The sequence below is a fragment of the Chiloscyllium punctatum genome, chromosome 33, assembly GCF_047496795.1.
Source record: "Chiloscyllium punctatum isolate Juve2018m chromosome 33, sChiPun1.3, whole genome shotgun sequence".
NCBI classification, from domain to species: domain Eukaryota; kingdom Metazoa; phylum Chordata; class Chondrichthyes; order Orectolobiformes; family Hemiscylliidae; genus Chiloscyllium; species Chiloscyllium punctatum.
The window spans coordinates 3,814,099-3,839,157 of record NC_092771.1 but is presented as its reverse complement, the minus strand read 5'-3'; the positions used below and the strand labels follow the sequence as shown (position 1 = coordinate 3,839,157).

At 44.2% G+C, this 25,059-nt stretch overlaps 1 protein-coding gene across 2 annotated transcripts in view; it reads left to right on the top strand.

Moving 5' to 3' along the window:
• The first annotated feature begins 6,493 nt into the window (after nt 1-6,493).
• LOC140458346 (threonine--tRNA ligase 1, cytoplasmic-like) overlaps nt 6,494-25,059 on the top strand; it is a 60,565-nt gene continuing 41,999 nt past the window's right edge. For both annotated transcript variants that reach the window (XM_072552736.1, XM_072552735.1), the window contains exons 1-2: nt 6,494-6,759; nt 19,351-19,449. In XM_072552736.1, the coding sequence (XP_072408837.1) occupies nt 6,526-6,759; nt 19,351-19,449 (333 nt within the window). In that variant the 5' untranslated portion in view covers nt 6,494-6,525. The remainder of the gene's footprint in view (nt 6,760-19,350; nt 19,450-25,059) is intronic.

Sequence of the window (25,059 nt, the reverse complement as noted above, 5' to 3'; positions counted from 1 at the left end):
TGTGTCCAAGACAGTTTCCAATAACAACATATCCTGGATGCAACAACTAGATAAGCGCAATTGTACTTAGTAATGAATTATGAGCCAGATTTAATAAGTAATCTAATTGTGTGACATTTATGATATAGTGATTATAACATGATTGAATTCAATGCAACATTTAAAAATGAAAAGCACGGATCAGCTACTCGAAGTTTAGACTTAGGTAAGGCTGAATTTAATGGGATGAGACAGAGACTGTAAGATGGGAAACTTGCTAATGGGTCAAATACCTGAAGACTAGTAGAAGATGTTCAGAACCAGTTTATATTTCTGAGAAGGAAAAACAAAACACTTCACAGAAAAGAAAAACTGCCAAGGGCAACTGAAAATAAAATGGACAGCATAAAAGTAAAAGAAAGGGCTGACTAAAATTTTAAAAAGAACCAGATGAGGTGTGTGTATGGAATGAGCTGTCAGAGGAAGTGGTTGAGTCCGGTACAATTAGAATATTTGAAAGGCATCTGGATGGATATATGAATACAAAGGGTTTCGAGGGATATTGGCCAAATGCTGTGAAATTGGACAAGATCAGCTTAGGATATCTGCTATCATGAATGAGTTCAACCGATGGGTCTGCTTCCATGCAGTATAACTCATTGATTCTATGAATGGGAAAGATACAATGACCAGCAAAGGACTGCAAACCAGCTTATAAGAACTACTAAAAGAGATTATTAAAGGAAATGTGCAAAGGATATCAAAATCAATAATAAGAAATTTTATAGTTAGATAAAGAGAAAGCAGGTAGTCAGGAGCAATATTGGCCCACTAAAGACTGAAAGTGGGGATATTGTCAATAGCTATGGGGAAATGACAGACATGTTGAAGAATTACTTTGCCTATGTATTACAGTAGAAAGGGAAAATAGCTTGTCTGAAGTCCTGAGAAAATTACTAATGAATTGGAGATAGGGACTGAACAATGTTGAATGTCAAGGATGTTGATGAAGAAATTAATGGAATTAAGGAGTGATAAATCTTTACAGTTTCGAGCTGAGATTTAGATTTAGGTTTTGTTGTATATGTACTCAAGTATGGGGTACAAGAGTACAGCGAAAAGTATACACTGTCACCTCAAATGGTGCTATTTTAAGTACAAAGTACCTAGGTACAAAATGGGTGTTAAAAGAAGTACAAGAGCGTATTGTAGATGACCTAAATGTAGTCTTTCAAAGTTTCCTCCATACTAGAATCATCCTTCTGGAGTGGAAAATTGCACGTCACTTCAAGTTTTCAGAAGGGCGAAAGAGGAAAACCAGGGAATTACAGACCAGTAAGCCTACCATATGTGATGGGGAAATTATTAACGTCTATACACTGAGGATGGGGTAACTGAACATCTCAAAGTTTCATTTAATCAAGGAGAGCCAGCATGGATTCATGACAGATAGGTCATACCTGACAAATCTCTTTTAATTTTTTGAAGAGGCACTAAGATAGTGGAATGTCTGGACTTCCAGAGCATTTGATAAAATCTCACATAATAGTCTGTTAATGAATGGTTGGCAAATTACTGACATAGCTGGGAAACCAATTAAATGGCAGGTGGTAGAAAGTAGGGATAATGGGTGAGTTCTCAGGTTGGCAGGACATGATAGTGGTGTCCCACAAGAAACTGTGCTATGGCCTCAATTATTCACATTATTTATTAATAATATAGAAAGCTATATAGCAAAATTTGCTGATGAAATAAAGTTCATAGCATTGTAGCCAGCATAGACGCTTGCATAAGATTACAAAGTAATATCGATTGACTAGGTTGATAAAACAGTGGCAGATGGATTTCAATGTAAACAAGTGTGAGGTTATCCATTTTGGACTAAAAAGGAATACATCAGGGTACCATCCAGATTGTTTTGAAATAAACTCCACAGAGGCCAGTATCCCATCACTAAGTTCTCCTTTATTTACCTGTGGAGAGTCCTTGAAACTGATCCAGCTCCCCCAGAGCCAGCTGTCAGAGTGAGCAGAACCTCTGATGCACCTGTTTATATCTGTCAGCCAGGCCTCCCCGATTGGATCAGATTAATAGACTCAATCAGGGAACTCCTATTCTATGAGGTCCACCTGGTTGACTTCTTTACAATCAGTACAGTTAAATACAGTGGATCACCAAAGAGACTTGGGGTTCATGTGATAGATCTTTAAAATGCCACAAATAGACTTTTTATTTAAATCAGAAAAGCAAGTGGAATATTGGCTTTACATTGAGATGACTGGAGTACAAGGAGGCCAGAATTTATGATGCAGTTTTACAAAACCCTGGTTAGACCCCACTTGAAGTACTGAGAGCAGATCTGGGCACCATACCTTAGGAAGGATATATTGGCCTTAGAAGAAGCACAAGCTAGGTTTACAAGAATAATACATAGATTTCAGAAGTTTGAGGAGAGATTATGAGGAATAACCCATCTGGTTAAATAATGCCCTTTAAGGAAGGAAACTGTCGTCCTTACTTGGTCAGACCGACATATGACTCCAAACCCACAGCAATGTCATTCACTTTTAATTGCCCACTGGGCAACTAGAGATGGGCAATAAATGCTAGCCTAGTCATAAGGTCCTCATCATGGGAATGAATAAAAAAAAAGTTTTATACATATTAGGCCGGTTTTCTCTAGAATTTAGAAGGTTAAAGTGTGATCTGTTTGAAGTCTTCAAGATATTAACAGGGAAAGACAGGATGGATAAAGAATTTTCACTGGTTAGAGCTAGACCATTCGGAAGAGATGTGAGGAAGCACTTCTACACACAAAGGGTGGAAGTGATTTGGAATTCTCTTCCACAAACAGCAGCTGATGCTAGATCAGCTGCTAATTTTAAATCAGAGTTCAATAATTTGGCGCCATGAGAATCTTCTCCCATGTCCTTACCCTGACCCCTACACACCAAGCTGTGTCATCACCAAGGTTACCCCCATAACCAACTATTGTTTACTCATCAGCAGCATCCCCCCTGCCCAACCATCTCCCACTCTATCTTCAGCACATATACCAATTTCTTCCTAGTTACAATCATTTCTGAAGCATCACTGGACCCACAATATTAACTCTGCTTTCTCTCCATAGATGCTGCCAGACCTACTGTGTTTTCCCAGCAATTTCTGTTTTTGTTTTAGATTTTCAGCAACCACAGTTCTTTGGATCTGTTTCTTCAATAAGATCATGCCTGGTCTGATAATCCTCAACTCCACTTCCCTGACCTTTCCATCTTGCCCATTATCCTCTTTCTGATTAAAAATCTGTTTAATTCAGCCTTCAATTTACTTAACAATGCAGCCTTGATAGCCCTCTGTGATAAAGAATTCCATGGATTCACTACCCTCAAAAAAGAAATTCCTCCTCATCTTTATATTGAATGTGCAACCCATATGCTGAGATTATGCTCTCTGGACCTAGACGCTTACACAAGGGGGAAACAACCTTTCTGAAACTACCCTGACAAGTTCCCTAAGAAGCTGATCTTTATCAATAAGGTTGCATCTCATTCTTCTATATTCGGAGTACAGACCAACCCACTCAATTGCTCCTGATAAGACAGTCCCTTCATATCCAGGCTCAACCTAGTGAGTCTTCTCTGGACTGTCCAAATTCCATGACAGAAAATGCCGATTCTCCATCTCCTGATGCTGCCTGGCTTGCTGTGTTCTTCCAGCCTTGAGCTTGCCCACTTTGGATTCCAGCATCTGCAGTTTTTTTTTGTCCCATAAAAACATTCATGCACATGGAGAAACTGCACTTTGCCCAGGGTATTGAAAACATGGTGTTGCCTATTCCCTGACACAATATTGAGCCTCCATTCAGCAAACTTTAACTCAATTGTGATGGCCTTATCTGCAAAGAGTGGTCACCCTGTCTCTGGTCTGCATTAGGGTATAGCCAGGAAACTGGAAGTTCTTGTTCTGGATACTGTTTCCTTTTCCTTTGTGAACTTGTGTGGAGTGGTAAGGCTGCATGTGGGCTCATCCACTTTTGCATGCTTTTTAAAATTTTACTTCTGCTCTTTTCCTTTAGTTTTTTCCTTTTGTTTTTCTTCTCTTTAGAGCCTTTTGCAGTGGGTTGATCAGCGAGGCAACTGGAGACAAAAAATGTGGTGCTGGAAAAGCACAGCAGGTCAGGCTGCATCTGAGGAGCAGGAGAATCGACGTTTTGGGCATAAGCCCTTCATTAGGAATGTGGATGGGGTTGGGGTGTGTGTGTGTGTCTAGGGGTGGGGAAGGGGGCTAAGAGATGAATGGGAGGGGTTGGGGGTGTGGAGGAAGGTAGTTGGAGCAGAGATTGGAGTGGATAGGTGGGAAGGGAGATGGCCAGGTAGGACAGTTCAAGAGGGCAGTGCCAAGTTGTAGGGTTGGATCTGGGATAAGTGGGGGGAAGAGAGATGAGGAAACTGGTGAAATCCACATTGATCCCATGTGGTTCGAGGGTCCCAAGGTGGAAGATGGGGCATTTTATCCTCCAGGTGTCGGGTGGCTAGGGTTTGGTGGTGGAGGCCCAGGATTTGCATGTTGTTGGCTGAGTGGGAGGTGGAGTTGAAGTGTTTGGCAACAGGGCGATGGTGTTGTTTGGTGTGTGTGTCCCAGACGTGTTCCCTGAATTGTTCCACATATTGGTGTCCTTACTCCCCAGTGTACAGAAGACCATGTCGCGAGCAACGGACACAGTAGATGTGGTGTTATTATGTGCAGGAAAGCTGATAGGATCTCAAAAATTTTGAGATTAAAAAATTGCAAATAAAATTTGGAAAAGTCTCATGAGACCAGAGGCAAGATCCTTTGTTGTGAAGAATGGTCACTAAACCTGAAACGTTAACTCTCCACAGATACTGTCAGCCCTGCTAATGTTCTCCAGAGACGTCAGGTTTTGTTTCTGATTTCCAGCATCAAGTGGTTCTTTCTGCGATCACCCCCCGGGGATTATTCTGGTTTGGGGGATTATTGCAGTTACTCTTTACCAGCGGCTGCGCGATGTCGGTAATGTCCTTTCCAGTTACGCTTTACTGTGGTTACAACCACCCAACAACCACCCAACACCCACCAACAACCACCCAACAATCACCCAACACCCACCAACAACCACCCAACACCCACCAACAACCACCCAACAATCACCCAACAACCACCCAACACCCACCAACAATCACCCAACAACACCCACCAACAACCACCCAACACCTACCAACAATCACCCAACAACACCCATCAACAACCACCCAACAACCACCCAACACCCACCAACAACCACCCAACAATCACCCAACACCCACCAACAACCACCCAACACCCACCAACAACCACCAACAACCACCCAACACCACCAACAATCACCCAACAACACCCACCAACAACCACCCAACACCCACCAACAATCACCCAACAACACCCATCAACAACCACCCAACACCCACCAACAACCACCCAACAATCACCCAACACCCACCAACACCCACCCAACAACCTCCCAACACCCACCAACAACCACCCAACACCCACCAACAACCACCCAACAATCACCCAACACCCACCAACACCCACCCAACAACCTCCCAACACCCACCAACAACCACCCAACACCCACCAACAACCACCCAACAATCACCCAACACCCACCCAACACCCACCCAACAATCACCCAACACCCACCAACAACCACCCAACACCCACCAACAACCACCCAACAATCACCCAACACCCACCCAACACCCACCAACAACCACCCAACACCCACCAACAACCACCCAACAATCACCCAACACCCACCCAACACCCACCAACAACCACCCAACAATCACCCAACACCCACCAACAACCACCCAACACCCACCAACAACCACCCAACAATCACCCAACACCCACCCAACACCCACCCAACAATCACCCAACACCCACCAACAACCACCCAACACCCACCAACAACCACCCAACAATCACCCAACACCCACCCAACACCCACCCAACAATCACCCAACAACCTCCCAACACCAGGGTATGGTCCAACAGGTTTATTTGGAAACACGAGCTTTCAAGGCGCTGCTCCTTCATCAGGAGGTTGTGAAGAATAAGGTCATAAAACACAGCAAAAACTTTCAGTATGATTTAACTGAAATTATATATTGGATTGTCCAGGTCTTTTTGATTATATAATTTCAGTTGCATCACATTGTAAACTTGGTATAAATTCCGATCATGATCTTATACACCACAAAAGCGATTGCGCCGTGCCGGCGGCGGTGAGTGCGGTTGCGCCGAGCCGTCAGTGGCCATTGCGGTTGCGCCGTGCTGTGCCGGCGGAGGTGAGTGCGGTTGCGCCGTGCCGTCAGTGGCCATTGCGGTTGCGTCGTGCCGTGCCGTGCCGTGCCGGCGGAGGTGAGTGCGGATGCGCCGTGCCGTCAGTGGCCATTGCGGTTGCGCCGTGCCGTGCCGGCGGAGGTGAGTGCGGTTGCGCTGTGCCGTCAGTGGCCATTGCGGTTGCGTTGTGCCGGCAGTGCAATGGCAGCCCTGTGGGAGGTTGAGTTGCGCCTGTCTGCGCAGGAGGTGCAGTTGTACCAACTCAGTGCCACCTTGGAGCGGTTGCAGCGGGAGTGTGAGGAGGTTCTGGGCGGTCCGGAACTGCAGTGTCTCAGAGAGGAGAACGAGAAGCTCAAATACCGGCGGCTGCATCTGGAGCGTAGCCTTCGGGCTGAGCTGGGCAAGACGCCGCAAGAGAGATGGACCGAAGCCCAGGTACCGGTGACCCACTCATTGGGCTGTCCTCTCCTTTCTCCAGATCACAAAGTCCTGTTTTTCTGCTCGTTTGCAACTTGTCTCAGAAATCTACGATATAGGTTATACAGCATGGAAACAGACTCATAGGCCCAACATTAGTTAGGGATAAATACGGGATGGGTCTGAATGGGATACTCTTCAGAGGACCATAGAGTCATTCTATGATGTACAGAATGGAAACAGACCCTTCGGTCCAACCCGTCCATGCCGACCAGATATCTCAACCCAATCTAGTCCCACCTGCCAGCACCCGGCCCATATCCCTCCAAACCCTTCCTATTCATATACCCATCCAAATGCCTCTTAAGTGTTGCAATTGTACCAGCCTTCACCACTTCCTCTGGCAGCTCATTCCATGCACGTACCACCCTCTGCGTGAAAAAGTTGCCCCTTAGGTCTCTTAGATCTTTCTCCTCTCACCCTAAACCTATGCCGTCTAGTTCTGGACTCCCTGACCCCAGGGAAAAGACTTTGTCTATTTATCCTATCCATTCCTCTCATAATTTTGTAAAGCTCTATAAGGTCACCCCTCAGCCTCCGACGCTCCAGGGAAACAGCCCCAGCCTGTTCAGCCTCTCTCTGTAGCTCAGATCCTCCAACCCTGGCAACATCCTTGTAAATCTTTTCTGAACCCTTTCAAGTTTCACATCTTTCCGATAGGAAGGAGACCAAAATTGCACGCAGTATTCCAAAAGTGGCCTAACCAATGTCCTGTACAGCCGCAACATGACCTCCCAACTCCTGTACTCAATACTCTGACCAATAAAGGAAAGCATACCATACGCCTTCTAATCCATCCTATCTACCTGTGACTCCACTTTCAAGGAGCTACGAAGCTGCACTCTAAGGTCTCTTGATTCAGCAATACTCCCTAGGATCTTACCATTAAGTGTATAAGTCCTGCTAAGATTTGCTTTCCCAAAATGCAGCATTTATCTGAATTAAACTCCATCTGCCACTTCTCAGCCCATTGGCCCATTTGGTCCAGATCCTGTTGTAATCTGAGGTAACCCTCTTCGCTGTCCACAACACCTCCAATTTTGGTGTCATCTGCAAACTTACTAACTGTCCCTCCTATGCTCACATCTAAATCATTTATGTAAATGACAAAAAGTAGAGGGCCCAGCACCGATCCTTGTGGCATTCCACTGGTCACAGGCCTCCAGTCTGAAAAACAATCCTCCGCCACCACCACTCGCTATCTTCTACCTTTGAGCCTGTTCTGTATCCAAATGGCTAGTTCTCCCTATATTCCATGAGATCTAACCTTGCTAATCAGTCTCCCATGGGGAACCTTGTTGAACGCCTTACTGAAGTCCATATAGATCACATCTACTGCTCTGCCCTCAAGAATCTTCTTTGTTACTTCTTCACAAAACTCAATCAAGTTTGTGAGACATGATTTCCCATGCACAAAGCCATGTTGACTATCCCGAATCAGTCCTTGCCTTTCCAAATACATGTACATCCTGTCCTTCAGGATTCCGTCCAACAACTTGCCCACCACCGAGGTCAGGCTCACCAGTCAATAGTTCCCTGGCTTGTCTTTACCGCCCTTCTTAAACAGTGGCACCATTTTTGCCAACAGTGTGGACTTGTTGGGCCGAAGGGTGTGTTTCCACACTGTAAGGAGGGGTAAGTTTTTCAGTGTGTATGTAGAAAATAGAACAGTACAGGCCCTTGTACAGGTTCCACCTTTCCCAGAAGGTATAAAATACAGCGCAGAACAAGCTCTTCGGCCCACGATGTTGCACCGACCTGTGAACTAATCTAAGCCCTTCACCCTACGCTATCCCAAAATCATCCATGTGCTTATCCAAGGATTGTTTAAATCTCCCTAATGTGGCTGAGTTAACTACATTGGCAGGCAGGGCATTCCCTACCGTTACCACTCTGAGTAAAGAACCTGCCTGTGGGGGGTGGGGGTTGGGGGGTGGGGGTGGGGGGGTGGGGGTGTGGGGGGGTGGGGTGGGGGGTGGGGGGGGTGGGGGGGGGTGGGGGGGGGGGGTGGGGGGGGTGGGGGGGGTGGGGTGGGGGGGGGGTGGGGGGGGTGGGGGGGGTGGGGGTGGGGGTGTGGGGGGGTGGGGTGGGGGGTGGGGGGGGTGGGGGGGGGGTGGGGGGGGGGGGTGGGGGGGGTGGGGGGGGTGGGGGGGGGGGGGTGGGGGGGGTGGGGGGGGTGGGGGTGGGGGTGGGGGGGGGGGGGGGGGGGTGGGGGGGGGTGGGGGGGGGTGGGGGGGGGTGGGGGGGGTGGGGTGGGGGGGGGGGGGGGGGGGGGGGGGGGGTGGGGGGGGGGGGGGGTGGGGGGGGTGGGGGGGGTGGGGTGGGGGGGGGGGGTGGGGGGGGTGGGGGGGGTGGGGTGGGGGGGGGGTGGGGTGGGGGTGGGGGGGGGTGGGGGGGTGGGGGGGGGGGGTGGGGGGTGGTTGGGGGGTGGGGGGTTGGGGGGTGGGGGGGTGGTGGGGTGGGGTGGGGGGGGTGGTGGGGTGGGGTGGGGGGTTGGGGGGTTGGGGGGTGGGGGGTGGGGGGGGTCGCCTTCAGTGTGGTGCAGTCTCCTGAATGGGGAACCGACTTAAAGAAAAACTGAGTCCCAGAGGAGAGGCATTGAATTGATTAACTGAACACAGAGGAACCTCGATTATCCAAATATCAATTATCCGACAGAGATCTCGAGGTCCCGATAGAAACGTTACATCAAAGACGTGTTTCCAACACTGATTGCGTCGTTTGTTCACAATGATTAAACAAGCACCGTCTCCAAATGATGGACCTCCCGTACTCACTCTCTCTCCACACTTTCCCTGGAGGTCGACAGAGAGGTGTACCTAAACTCTCTTCCCCAGTTCATTTCTCCAACATTGTCCTATAAAGCGTTGGGATATAGGATGTGTGGGGGGGAGGGTGTTGGGTGGGTTTTGGGGGTGGCATTGGACAGGGTTGGGGTGTTGGAGGTGGGCAGGGTTGGAAGAGCTTGGGGGGTGGGGTTGGACGGGATTGGGGGGGCCATTGGGGGATGGGAAGGGGTGGGAGGGGTGCAGGGTTAGAAGGGTTTGGGGTAGCGGGGTTGGACGTGCTTGGGGGGGGGTCAGGGTGGGGTTGGATGGGGTTTGGGGGCGGGAGGGGTGCGGGGTTGGAAGGGTTTGGGGGAGGGGTTGGATGGGCTTGGGGGAGTCGGGGGCTGGGGTTAGACGGTGTTGGGGACAAGAGGGATGCGGGGTTTGGGGGATGGGTTTGGGCACAGGAAGGGGGTGGGATGAGATGGGGTTGGGGCAGTTTTGGGGATGGGGGGAGGGGGCGGTATTAGGGTGGTTGGGGGAGGTGGTGTTGGACGGGGTTTAGGGCAGGGCGGGGGGCCCCTGCATGGTGTGCTGCTGCCGCCTCCTGAATGAGGAGCAGACTTTAAAAACTCAAGCCCCAGAGGAAAGGCATTTAATCGATTAACCGAATAATCAATTATCCAAACGAAATAGTGCCTGCCCGACTTGCTTGCCTAACCGAAGTTCCTCTGCACATCCACACTACCAAGAATTTTTCCATTGGCCAAGTACTCTGCCTTCCTGTTCTTACCAAAGTGAACCACCTCACATTCAGCTGCATTGAACTCTATTTGCCACCCCTCAGCCCAATTCTGCAGTTTATCCAAGTCCCCTGCAACCTGTAACACTGTCCACTACTTCACCGACTTTAGTGTCATTTGCAAATTTACTAATCCATCCACCTATGCGTACGTCCAAGTCACTTATAACAATGACAAACAGCAGTGGTCCCAAAACACATCCTTGTGGCACAACTAACTGGACTCCAGGTTGACTATATTCCATCAAACTACACTCACTGCCTTCTTTCAGAAAGCCAGTTTCTAATCCAAACTACTATATCACCCTCCATCCCATGCCTCTGCATTTTCTCCAACAGCCCACCATGTGGAATCTTATCAAAGGCTTTACTGAAGTCCATGTATACCACATCAACTGCCCTAGCCTCATCTACATGCTTGGTCACCTTCTCAGAAAACTCAATGAGGTTTGTGAGTCGCAACCTGCCCTTGACAAAACCATGTTGACTATCTGAAATCAAACTTGCTTGCTAGATGATTACAAATCTTATCTCTTATAAACCTTTCCTACAACAGAAGTAAGGCTCACTGGTCTATAATAACCAGGGTCATCTCTACTGCCCTTCTTGAACAAGGGCACAACATTTGCAATCCTCTAGTCCTCTGGAACTACACCTAGACAATGACGACTCAAATATCAAAGCCAAAGGCTCTGCTATCTCCTCCCTAGCTTCCCAGAGAATCCTCGGATAAATCCCATTTGGCCCAGGGGACTTGTTGATGTTCACTCCTTCTAGAATTGATAACACCTCTTCCTTATTAACCTCAATCCTTTTTAGTCTAATATCTCGTATCTCATTCTTCTCCTGTAAAATTCTCCTTTTCCTGAGTGAAAACAGATGTGAATTATTCATTTAGCACCTCTCCAATCTCCGCAGAGTCCACACACAACTTCCCACTTCTGCCTTTGACTGGCCCTATTCCTTCCCTACTCATCCTTTTATTCCTCAAATACCTGTAGAAAGCTTTAGGGTTCTCCTTTATTCTACCTGCTAAAGACTGTTCATTTCCTCTCCTTGCTCTTCTTAACTCTCTTTAAGTCCTTCCTAGCTAATCTGTAACTCTCTATAGCCTTATCTGAACCATCTCCTCTCATAGTGACATAAGCCTCCTTCTTCTGCTTAACAAGAGATGCAATTTCCACAGTTTCCTTACCTTATCACTTCCTCCCTGCTTGACAGGTACATACCTATCAAGGACACGCAGTATCTGTTCCTTAAACCATCTCCACATTTTGATTGTCCCCATCCCCTGCTAACCTACATACCCTACATTGTACTATCATCCATGTGCCGAGCCAAGAGTTGCTTCAGTGTTCCTAATATATCTAATTCTGCTGGCATTGCATTCCATGCACCCACCACTCTGTGTAAAGAGCCGACCTCTGACATCTTCCCTAAACCTTCCTCCAATCACCTTAAAATTATGCCCCCTTGTGATAGCCGTTTCTGCCATGAAAACATCTGTCAATCCACTCTATCTGTACCTCTCAACATCTTATACACCTCTATCAAGTCACCTTTCATCCTTCTTTGTTCCAATGACAAAAGCCCTAATTCCCTCAACCTTTCTTCAGGAGACATGCCCCTCCAGTCCAGGCAGAGGACTACAAGCTGCATTCAAATTTGACCTTCCAAAATGAATTACTTCACATTTTTCTAGGTTGAACTCTGTCTGTCACTTCTCAATGAAAATGTGTATAGGGTATAAACAGGCAGGGAAATAGTTAAGTTCTGAGTTTGTGAAACAAGAGATTCAGCTGAGCATGAATCAGATCAGATAAGAACTTAGTTAATAATGGGATGCTGCAGGAAGGGTAATGGGTTAACAAGGTTGAAAAGCATTCATAATGTAGGGCCATTTAACAATATTGCAAGCAATCAGTATGTGAGGTCAGTTTAACGAGGTGTAAAGTATTCATTATGTGAAGTCAATTCTTAATTGTGTAACAGCAGATGACTTAATCATTATTATTGACACTTGCTGATTGTAATGGGCACCCAGTCAATATATATGTTGCCTTAGCTGGATGCTCCTCCCTGTAAAATTCATTGAGAAACTGCTGTTCCAGAGAACACCGTGAACTTATGGCTCTGTGCACATGGGTGATCATTCTCTCTCCTTCCAGGGCCCAGAATAAAGATGGAGGAGGTAAAACTACTCTGCGTCTCTGAATGAATGTTTTGCTTTGACTGAGAGGGGGGGGGGGGGAGAGAAACAGGACGACATCTGCCCAGCTCTGCATCCTGTCAATGTCCCACTGCAACCTACAACTTCACAACTCTCACTAACTTTGTGTCAGCGATCTGCCAGAGAAAGTGATAGAAGCAAGTATAATTACAAAATTTAAGACATTTGGACAGATACATGGATAGGAAATGTTTAGAGGGATATGGGCCAAACACAGGTAAATGGGACTAGTTTAGTTTAGGAAATCTGACTGGCATGAACAAGTTGGGTTGCAGACCTAGTTTCCGTATTGAATGACTTTACGACTTTGTCCCTGCTGGCCAAATTTCCCAAACTAAACCGGTCTCACTTGTCTGTGTTTGGCTCATATTCCCCTCAATGTTTTCTTTTCATGTACCTATCCAAATGTCTTTTAAATGTTGTTATAATACCTGCATCTACCACTTGCTTTGACAGTTCATTTATAAATTTCAACGATCCTGATGATTATGGCTGCAGGAAGTGTGTTTGGTTGCAAATCCAATGGGGTCAGTTGGAGCGGCTGTTAGAGGCAATGAGGAATTTACAGGAGCCAGGGGATGTGATAAATGACCGTTTCAGAAAGGGAGAACAACTATATATACAGTCCAGTAGATGGGTTGCCATCAGGAAAGGTAGGTGAGGGAGGCAGGTTGTGCAGGAATCGCCTGTGGCTATCCCCATCTCAAACAAGTATGCTGTTTTAGAAAATGCAGAGGATATGTAGCACCAATAGCCACTTTTCTGGTACTAGAATGGCTGTAATGTAATGAGAATGCTGGGTTCCAAGTGATTGATTGTGATGGGGACGCTCTAGTCAGAGGCAGTTTCTGTGGCTGACAATGAGACATCAGAATGATGTCTCTCTGGTGCCAAGGTCAAGGATATCTCTGAGAGGGTGCAGCATATTCTCAAAGGGGAGAGGGACAAGTAGGAGGTCGATGTATACATTGGAACTCGTGACATAGGAGAAAAGGACAAGGTTCTGTGGAGAGAGTGAAGGGAATTAATTGGAATTTTAAAAGTAGGTCCTTGAGGGTAGTAATATCTGGATTACTCCTGCTGTTACAAGCTAGTGACAGTAGGAATAGGAGGATAGAGCTGATGAATATGTAGCTGAGTTGCTGGTGTAGGGGAGAAGGATTCACATTTTTGGATCATTAACATCTCATCTGGTGTAGAAGTGACCTGAACAAGAAGGACGGATTGCACCTGAACTGGAAGGGGACTAATATACTGGCAGGGCGGTGTTAAGGAAAGATCAGTCTGAGACTGATAGAAGTGGGAAAAGGAATGAGTCAAACAGTCAGGGCAGGTGGAACAAAGCAGAGCATGACTTATGATTAATACATTAAACTGCAATTATTTCAATGCAAGAGGACTAACAGGGAAGGCAGATGAACTCAGGACATGGTTGGGAACATGACACTATGATGTCATAGCAATTACAGAGACGTGGCTCAGGGATGGACAGGACTGGCAGATTAATGTTTCAGGGTATAGACAATATAGGAAGGATAGAAAGGAAGACGAGAGGAGGGGAGTGATGTTTTTGATTTGGGATGACATAATGGTTTTACTAAGAGAGGGTATTCCTGGGAGTAGTCCAGAGAAGTTGTTTGGGTGGAACTGTGAAATAAGAAAGGATGATCACCTTATTGGGATTGTACTTTAGACCCCCTAATAGCAGGAAATTACAAAGCAAATTTGTCAGGAGAGCTCAGTTATCTATTAAAATAATAGGGTGGTAATGGTAGGGTATGTTAACTTTCCAAACATAGACTGGGACTGCCATAGCATTAAGGGCTTGGATGGAAAGGAATTTAAGTGTGTACTACAAAATTTTCGGATCCAGTATGTAGATGCACGTACTAGAGAAGGAGTAAAATTTGACCTTCTCTTGGGAAATAAGGCAGGACAGGTTACTGAGGTGTGTCGGTGGGGGAGTCTTGAAGTCTTTTATTGATCTGAAACAAGGCTCAGACATTTGTCCAAATCTTTATTTTTCCTGCATACATACAAGGGGAGAAAGTGCCCATTCAGGTAATAGGTAACAACTCCAACAAGTGATTCAAAATACAGCTTTTTTATAACAAACATAGGAAAATCTCTACATTTATTCAGAAAAGCAGTAGTACAAAGTTGCGATAACATAGGAAATACAGAGAACCTCGATTTTCTGAATATCGATTATCTGAATATCAGATTATCCTAAGAAAATTTCAAAGTCCCACAAAAAGGTTGCATCAATTTGCCTTTACTGAAGAACATGTGAAAACACTGGCAAAAACAAAGAAACGCAAACAGCTCAAGCATCAGCGACTGGATATTTTTTAGGTAAGGGTTGTTACACAGCACTTTGCAAAAGTAAATGTTTTACAGTATTCCAGGCACTTTACTGGGCCGTTGATTTAAAATTAAAGGCCGAGAATGTAAACACATGCGCGCGGTGGGGCTTCCGTCTTTCAGTCATGAGACTGAGTTCCTGGAAACTGATACTGTAAATGGTCATGCGATCACAGAAGCTGTTTGGGACCTTGTTTAATGCGGGGATTTCATGTTAAGGGTTTACTACTTCTCATTTTAACCTGCAATTTGCAGACTGCAAAGATTAGTTTGTTTAAATGGCAGACCCCATAAAATTATAGATTTAAACAAATTCTTCGGTAGAGCACAGCGTTAGATCTGTATGGCTTCCCTTGTTTATGCTAAAATCGATTATCTGAATAATCAATTATCGGATCAAAATAGTGCCCACCAATCTTGTTTGGATAATCGAGGTTCCTCTGTAAATACTAACGCAGTTCTGTTTGTATAAACTATAGCTTTCTGCTTTTGACTAAAAGCATGTTAGTTACTTACAATGAGAAATTTAATCCTCAATCTATTCTATCCTTCAAGCTGGCTTCTAAAGCATTCTAATCTTCCACAGGAGCACTTTGGGGCCAGTGATCATAATTCTATTAATTTCAAAATAATGATGGAAAAGGATAGACCGGATCTACACATTCAATTTCTAAATTGGAGGAAGATCAATTTTGATGGTATTGGACAAAACTTTCAAAAGTTAATTGGGGGCGGTGGAAGTTCACTGGTAAAGCGATGGATGAAAATTGGGAAGCCTTCAAAAATGTCATAACGAGAGTCTAACGACAGTATGTTTCTGTTCGTGTTAAGGACAAGGCTGGTAAGTGAAGGGAGTGCTGGATGACTAGAGAAATCGAGGTTTTGGTCAAGTCAAAGAAGGAATCGAGTGAATGCATAAAGGGTTATAAAGGGAGTAGAAGTATACTTAAGAGGGAAATTAGGAGGGTAAATAGGGTTAGGGAGAATCCAAAGGGATTCTACAAGTACGTTCAGGACAATAGAGCAACTAGAGAGAGAGAGTAGGACCTGTTAAAAGATCAACAAGGTCATTTGTGTGGAACCACATGAGATGAGAGAGATACTAAATGACTATTTTGTGTTAGCTTTTACTGTGGAGAAAGACATGGAGGCAAGGCAACTCTGAGCAATAAGTATTGATGTCTTTGAAACAGTTCACATTTACAGAAGAAGACGTGCTGGAGATCTTAAAACAGAAAGGTGGATAAATCTCTGGGATCTGATCAGGTATATCCCAGGGCATTGTGCAAAGTTTAGGGTAGAACTTGTGGGGGCCCTAGCAGAGATACTTGTATCACCTACAGCCATGGATGAGATGCCAGATGACTGGAAGTGGCAAATGTTGTGCCTTTAAGAAAGGCTGTAAGGAGGACCCTGGGAACTATAGACCAGTGAGTCTGACATTAGTTATGGGCAAGATGGAGGGGATTCAGAGAGTTAGGATTTAGATGCATTTGGAGAGGCAAGGGACAAATTAGGGATAGTCAGCATGGCTTTGTGCATAGGAAATCGTGTCTCACAAACCTACCATTGAGTTTTTTCAGGAAGTAACCAAAGCATTTGATGAGGGCAAGGCGGTAGACATTGTTTTAAAGACTTTAAAGCCTTTGATAAGATTCTGTATGGTAGACTAATTAGTAAAATTAGATCACACGGGATTCAGAGAGAGCTTGTCAACTGGATACAAAATTGGCTTAACAGCAGGAGACAGAGTGGTGGTGAGAGTTGTTTTTCAGACTAGAGGTCTGTGACCAGCAATGTTCCACAGTGTTAAGTGCTGGGTCCACTTTTATTATTTATACAAATGATTTGGGTGAGAGTATAGGGGATTAGTTAGTAAGTTTGCAGATGACATGAAAATTGATGGTATAGTGGACAGTAAAGATTATTATCTGAGATTACAGAGTCCTTGATCAAATGGGTCAGTGGGCTTTGGAGTTTAATTTAGATAACTGTGAAGTATTACATTTTGTTAATACAAACAAGGTCAGGGTTTATACGATAATGATACGACCCTGAGTTGTGTTGTCAAACAGACAGACCTAAGGGCTCAGGTACATCATTCTTTGCATGAAGAAAGTGATTAGCACATTTTCCTTCATTGGTCAGAACTCTGAGTATAGGAGTTGGGTTGTCATGTTGAGGTTGTACAGGACAATGGTAAGGCCTCTTCTGGAGTAATGTGTACAGTTCTGGTCGCCCAGTTATAGGAAGGATATTATTAAATTGGAGAGGCTTCAGAAAACATTTACCAGGATGTTGCTGGGGTATAGGGAGAGGCTGGATAGGCTGGGACCCTTTTCAGTGGAGCTTGGGAGGGTGAGGAGTGACATTATAAAAATTTATAAAATCATGAGGGGCATAGATAAGGTAAATAGCAAGAGTCTCTTCCCTAAGATAGAGGAGTTCAAAACTAGAGGGCATACTTTTAAGGTGAGGGGAGAACGTTTTAAAAAGGACATGCCGGGAAACATTTTTATAGAGAGTGGTTCGTGTGTGGAATAAGTACATGAACAGGAAAGGTTTAGAGGGATATAGGGCAAATGCAGGCAAGTGGGAATATTTGTGAACATGGATTAATTGGGCCAAAAGTCTGCTTCCATGCTAGGAGAAAGTGAGGACTGCAAATGCAGGAGATCAGACTCGATGAGTGTGATGCTGGAAAAGCACATCAGGTCAGAGAGCTTATGCTTATAATGTCAATTTTATTGCTCCTCCGTGCTGCCTGACTGGCTGTGCCTTTCCAGAACCAGACTCTTTGACTCTGCTTCCATGCTGTATGATTCTGAATTTGAGAGTCTGGATAAACTGTGAGACTCTTTTGCCTGGAGGGTAGGAAGTTGAGGGGATGACCTCAGAGGTTTATAAAATCATGAGGGGCATAGATAAGGTGAATAGCAAAGGACTTTTCCCTAAGGTGGATAGGTTCGAAACTGGAGGGCATGTTTTTAAGGTGAGAGGAGAAAAATTTAAAAGGAACCTGATCAACTTTTTCAGTGTGGTTCGTGTGTGGAATGAACTACCAGAGGAAGTTGTAGGTGCAGGTGCAGGTACAGTTACAATATTTAACAGACTTCTAGACATCTACATGAAGAGGAAATGTTTAGAAGGATACATAAATGCAGGCAAGTGGGACTGGTTTAGTTTGGGAAACTTGTTTGGCATGGATGACCAATGGGTCTATTTTCGTACTCTGTGATATGTCGCCTCAACACAATGAGTAGTTCTTACCTTTTAGGTGGAACCTTATCAAATGCCTTTTGGAAATCTAAATACCTGCATCTATTGGTTTCCTTTTACCTACCCAGCTTACATCCTCAAATCAATTTGTCAATCACTATTTCGCTTTCACAAAACCAGGTTAATTTTCTCTCATTGTTTTATGATTTCCTGAGCATTTTACTGCTACTACTTCGATGATGAGTCCAAACATCTTGCAACTGACAGATGTTAAATAGGCTAACTCATAATCTCCTGCTTTCTGTCTTTTCATCTTGCTTTTCTTGAATAGAGGTGTTACATTTGGAATAAACTTGTGTTACGTTTCCAAAATCTATGGAATTTTGGAAGACTGTAACCAAAGCGCCCACTTGCCCTGTAGCCTCTTTTTAAGACCCTCTGGCATGTCATCAGGCCTGGGGCTTTGTTGATCTTCAACTTAATATTAGTTTGCAAAGTTTAATATAAATCAACAAAACTTCCCTCAGAAAATAGGGGAGACGATGCTTCAATTCCCACAATTTTTTTTTCTAGGTTACAAACAATCCTGATAATTTCAGGTCAATTCTGGAAGGTCAATAAGCTGAAGGTAAGGTCTATTTGCAATCATTCATAAACAGACTACTCTGTCAGATTGGGGCAGTTTCACTCATTGAAGACCAACGGCTATTGAACATTTATGAAATCATTAAACTGATTTTAATCCTTTTCTCGTTTTACAAAGATCTCTGAAATTGATGTTATTGAAAAGGTTCTATTCAATAAACTTGTTGAAGGTTAATACCAATTAGTCTATTTCTTCCCCCCCCCCCTTATATAAGCACTGTCCTTTGAGTGTTCCTATATTTAAATTTACCCCTACTTTGCATACTGGAGGTCTCCTATTCTCACTCTGAGCGGACTAGCAATGTAGCTGCCGTAGTTGCAACCATGCATACAATAAGACAAGCTTAGGTATGAGTAAACTGTCATGAGTTGCCGAAAATAGACATCGACTGTGGAGGGAAAAGAAAGTAACAAGTTTCTTTGTGTTTCTGTTGCCCTAATGTAGACCGGAGTCTTTGACCAGTTTTTGCCTGGATTGTGCATTACTTATCACCCTAATTGTACTTCCATGTGCTTTACAGGAGCAAGAATTGTTTTTCTTCCATGAGCTCAGTCCTGGGAGCTGTTTCTTTCTGCCAAGAGGGGCTTTTATTTACAACACGCTGAAAGCATTTATACAGGTATTGGTCATATTCATGTATTAATTGAATGCTTTTTGTCATATGATTTGGATGTGAACATAGGACGTATAGTTTGCAGATGACACCAAAATCAGAGGTGGAGTGAACAGCAAAGAAGGTTACCTCAGAGTACAACAGGATCTTGATCAAATGGGCCAATGGACCAAGGACTGGCAGATGGAGTTTAATTTAGATAAATGTGAGGTGCTGCATTTTGGAAAGGCAAATCAGGGCAGGGCTTAGACTCATTGGTAAGGCCCTGTGAGTGTTGCTGAGCAAAGAGACCTTGAAAAGCAGGGTTCACAGTTCCTTGAAAGTGGAGTCACCAGTAGATAGGATAGTGAAGAAGGTGTTTGGTATGCTTTCCTTTATTGGTCAGAGAACTGAGTACAGGAGTGGGGAGATCATGTTGCAGCTGTACAGGACATTGGTTAGGCCACTGTTGGAATATTGCGTGCAGTTCTAGTCTCCTTCATATCGGAAGGATGTTGTGAAACTTGAAAGGGTTCAGAAAAGATGTACAAGGATGTTGCCAGGATTGGAGGATTTGAGTAGTCGAGATAGGCTGAACAAGCTGGGGCTGTTTCCCTGGAGCATTGGAAGCTGAGGGGTGACCTCATAGAGATTTATAAAATAATGAGGGGCATGGATAGGTAGATAGACATGGTCTTTTCCCTGGTTGATTCTCCTGCTCATTAGATGCTGCCTGACTTGCTGTGCTTTTCCAGCACTACATTCTCAACACAGTGGGGTTATGTGTTATGAAAGTGTAGATGTGTATTGTACCTTTGAGAGAGAGAGGAAGCTACGAAGGACTGACTGAAAGCACAGCGAGTGCTGAACAAGGTAAAAATGTAACACTTGATCAAAACAAATAGCTGGAGTTGTGTTGCCATGGAATAAGAGCAAATTCAAATTTGGCCAGTCAGTTGAAATTATGCCCAGGTACCAAAATCTAGTTGAATTTGAATTTTACTGTTTGGGATGACATCAAACCAATGAAATGATCTGATGTTTTGGTGTATAAAACCGGACATTTTGAACAGTTAGAGGAGAGAACCGCCAAGAAAACCAACAAGTATAGATGCTAGCCAAATAGCTTTCTGAAAGGTTCATAGGAAAGACCTGTGAAGCAGAATACTGAAGAAAAGATGACAGAGGAAAATCTGCAGAGGAAGATACAAAGAAAAGATTCAACAGCTGGCTGGTTTTGAAGTTTGAATTTTTAAAAAAATCTTTTTCGGGGTTTTTATTGGACCATTATTGTAGAGTGGGAGGTAAAAGGAGTTGTAACTAGTTGCTTAATATTCTCTTTTGAACTTAAAAAATAAAATTGTTAATTTTTACTTCAAATAGTGACCTCTGGGACAATTCTTTGCCTCTCGGAATGTAACAGGTTACGGTGCAAGGTGAGCTTCTCTGTGTGTAGGGTTTAAATTAACAGAGGGGTTTACCCCATGTCGTAACAAGTTGGGGGCTTTTGTCTGTGATTTGAACCGTTTAGACAGATCCAGTCTGAGATTTGAATAGATTTGGGGTATGAAAAAGCCCAGTAGATTTAAACACTTGCTGGTTAGTGTCCTTGATCTTTAAATATAACGTAGATGAGACAATTTGTTTAATTTTGGTTACTTGTAGTTGGTTAAATTAAAAGTGAGAGAAATGGCTCTTAAAATTTGCTCAAGAGGTTATGGGGTTTGAAGATTATTCTCGAATTTGCCAAGAAAGTTTAGAAAGAAAAAACCCTACTTTTAAAATTAACAAAGAGACTAGAATTGGGTTTAACCAAGGACAAAAGTAAAGCTGAAATTGTAAGGGATTTACTGTCAGAGAAACAGACAATTCCGTCGAGTTAGAAAAAGTTAAATCACAATTGAGGAAAATGGAGTTAGAAGATAGAGAGAGAGAGAGAGAGAGAGAAGCTGAGCAAAGAGGGAGAGAAGAAAGAGAGAGACAAAAAGAAAATTTGAACTTGAGAGGTTGCAACTTAGTCAGCAAAGTAAAGTTAACAGGATGAAGATTAAAAGAGAAGATACAAATATGTCAAGACTGTGCCACATTTTGATGAGAAAGATGTTGAAGCCTTCTTTATTTCATTTGAAAAATTGGCGAGGCAGATGGAGTGGTCTGAGGATTTATGGGTAATGCAAGTTCAGGCTAAACTGGTAGGCAGAGCTAGTGGAATACTTGCTGTGCTGTCAGATGAGCAGTCAAGAGAATATGAAGAAGTCAAAGAGGTTATTTTAAGTTCTTATGAATTGATACCAGAAGCATATATACAGCAGTTCAGAAACATAAAGAGGGAATCGGGTCAGATTTATGTTGAGTTTGAAAGAATTAAATGTAGTCATTTTGATAGATGGGTGAGGACCTTAAAGAGAGATAAGACCGATAAGGCTCTAAGAGAGATTATTCTGCTGGAGGAGTTTAAAAACTCACTTCCAGAGATGATAAGAATTCACTTGGACGAACAGAAAGTTCAGGAAGTGAAAAGGGCAGCAGAACTAGCAGAGGAATACACTCACGAGTTTTGAGAAGATCTGTAGCTCAGGATGAGGTTCTGGATGTAAGTTTGCTTGCTGAGCTGGAAGGGTCATTTTCAGATGTTTCATCACCATACAAGGTAACATCATAAGTGAGTCTCCGGTGAAGCACTGATGATATGGCCAGCTTTTTATTTGTGTTTAGGTTTCCTTGGGTTGGTGATGTAATTTCCTGTGATGATGTCATTTCCTGTTCTTTTTCTCAAGGGGTGGTAAATGGGATCCAAGTCAATGTGTTTGGTGATGGAGTTCCAGTTCCAGAAACCCGAGTCACTCTCCCCTACATCAAAGATGTCTCGGAAATGACTGCCAGACTACTCAGACCTCTTGGCACCATGGTAGCTCACAAACCCACCAACACACTAAAACAGCAGCTAATGAACTTGAAAGACCCAATACAGACAACAAGCAAAACTAATGTCATTTACAAAATACCGTGCAAGAACTGTAACAACAACTACATTGGACAAACAGGCAAAAAACTAGCCACCAGGATACATGAACATCAACTAGCCACAAAAAGACATGACCCACTCTCACTAATATTTTTACATACAGATAAGGAAGGACACCACTTCAACTGGGACAACACACCCATCCTAGGACAAGCCAAACAGAGACATGCAGAAGAATTCCCCGAAGCATGGCACTCCAACCGGAACTCTATCAACATGCAGATTGACAGATAACTTTGTACCATCCTTAACCACAGGTGAGGTGCAGGAGAACTGGAGAGTTGCTCATGACCCCTTGTACAAGAAGGGTACCAGGGATGTTCCAAGTAACTGCGGACCAATGAGGTTGACATCAGTGGTGGGAAAGTTGCTGGAGAAGGTACTGAGGGATAAAATCTATTTATATTTGGAAAAGAATGGGTTTATCAGTGATGGGCAACGTGGTTTTGTGCGGGGGAGATCATGCCGTACCAACTTAGAGTTGTTTGAGGAAGCGACCAAGTTGATAGATGAAAGAAGGGATGTAGATGTCATACGAATGGACTTTAGTGAGGCATTTGATAAGGTTTCCCCATGGTAAACTAATGGAGAAAGTGAAATCATGTACTATGCAGGGTGTTTTAGTTAGGTGGACAAAGGACTGGTTGAGCAACAGGAGACAAAGAGTAGTATTGAACCAAGTTTTTTGAAATCAGGGCTGGAGCAACTGTTGTTTGTGATATACATAAATGAGCTGGAGGAGGGCATTGGTGATCTGATCAGTAAGTTTGCAGATGACACGAAGATCGGTGGAGTAGCAGAAAACATAGAGGACTGTCAAAGAATATAGGAGAATATAGATAGACTGGAGAGTTGGGCGGAGATATGGCAGATGGCGTTCAATCCAGGCAAATGTAAGGTCATGAATTCTGGGAAATCTAATTCTAGAGCGAACTATACGGTAAACGGAAAAGCCTTGGGAAAAGTTGCTGAGCAGAGAGATCTGGGAGTTCAGGTCCATTGTACCCTGAAGGTTGCTGCGCAGGTGGATGGAGTGGTCAAGAAGGCATATGGTATGCTTGTATTCATTGGACAGGGTATTGAGTGTAAGAGCTGGCAAGTCATGTTAAAATTGTACAAGACATGGTTGGTGGCATTTAGAATACTGTGTACAGTTCTGGTCGCCACATTACCAAAAGGATGTGGACGCTTTGGAGAGGGTGCAGAGAAGGTTTATGAGGATGTTGCCTGGTATGGAAGGTGCTAGCTATGAAGAGAGGTTGAGAAGGTTAGGATTGGTTACATCAGAAAAAAGGAGATTTGAGGGGGGACCTGATTGAGGTGTACAAAATCATGAAGGGTATAAACAGGTTAGATAGGTTAGCTTTTTCCCAGGGTGAAGGATTCAATAATGAGTGGTTGCGCTTTCAAGGTGAGAGGTGAAAAGTTTAAGGGGGATACACCCGGCAAGTACTTTATACAAAAGGTGGTAGGTGCCTGGAATGCGTTGCCAGCAGAGATAGTGGAGGCAGGCACGGTAGATTCATCTAAGATGCATCGGACAGATGCATGAGTAGGTGGGGAGCAGAGGGATACAGATGCTTAGGAATTGGGCGACAGGTTTAGACAGTACATTTGGATCGGCTCAGGCTTAGAGGGCTGAAGGGCCTGTTCCTGGGCTGTAAATTTTCTTTGTTCTTTATTAGCTTGGATCCCATTTAGCACCCCCTGTGAAAAAGAACAGCAAGTGACATCACAGGAAATGACATCAACAACCCAAGGAAACTTAAACACATAAATAAGAAGCGGGCTATGCCACCAGTGCTTTACTGGAGGCTCACTGATGATGTTACCCAGTATGGTAGTGAAATGTCTGCAAACTAACCTTCCAGCTCAGCAAGCAAACTTGACATCCAGATGAATAAGTATTGGTGCATAAGACAAGCTTCTGGCCAGAATTCCATCCTGTGAGATATAGAAGTTGGGAGAAAGGAGGATCCTACACCACAAGATAACAAAGAAGCTCAGGAGGGTGGAAAGGAGTTGAAAGGCCTCCAGTGTTTTCATTGTGATAAAGTGGGACACATGAAGTCACAGTGCTGGTCATTAAAGAAAGGCACTGTTGGAAAAGAGGCTATGCCAGTCGCGTTAGCGTAAGTAATAAAGGAAATCCCAAAAAGAGCCGAGGAGCTGCAGGAGAGTGCACAGCCTGGACAGGGGCTAGGTATGGAGTTAGTACGTGATCTCTATAAAGAATTCTCTACTGTTGGTAAAGCATACTCAAAAAGAACCGGGGGAGATGGGCAAGAAGTTATAATTCTGAGAGATACAGGATCTAACCAGTTGCTGATAGTAAGAGAAGAGCGAACTTGCACTTTTTCTGATCTGTTAACTGAGAGTGTGGTAATTTGTGGGATAGATGGACAGAAATTTAGTGATCCTCTATGTAAGATTAGGGTGGAGTGCCAACTTGACTGGGGAACTAACAGTGGGAGTGATTGACCGGAATGTCAGTTTCAGAAATTCAGTTTGTTCTTGGGAATGATTTAGCAGGGTCCAAGGTGGGAATGACACCCCTTGTGGAAAAGACCAAGTAACTGAGGAGTTCAAAGAAAAATATCCCTGGTATTTTC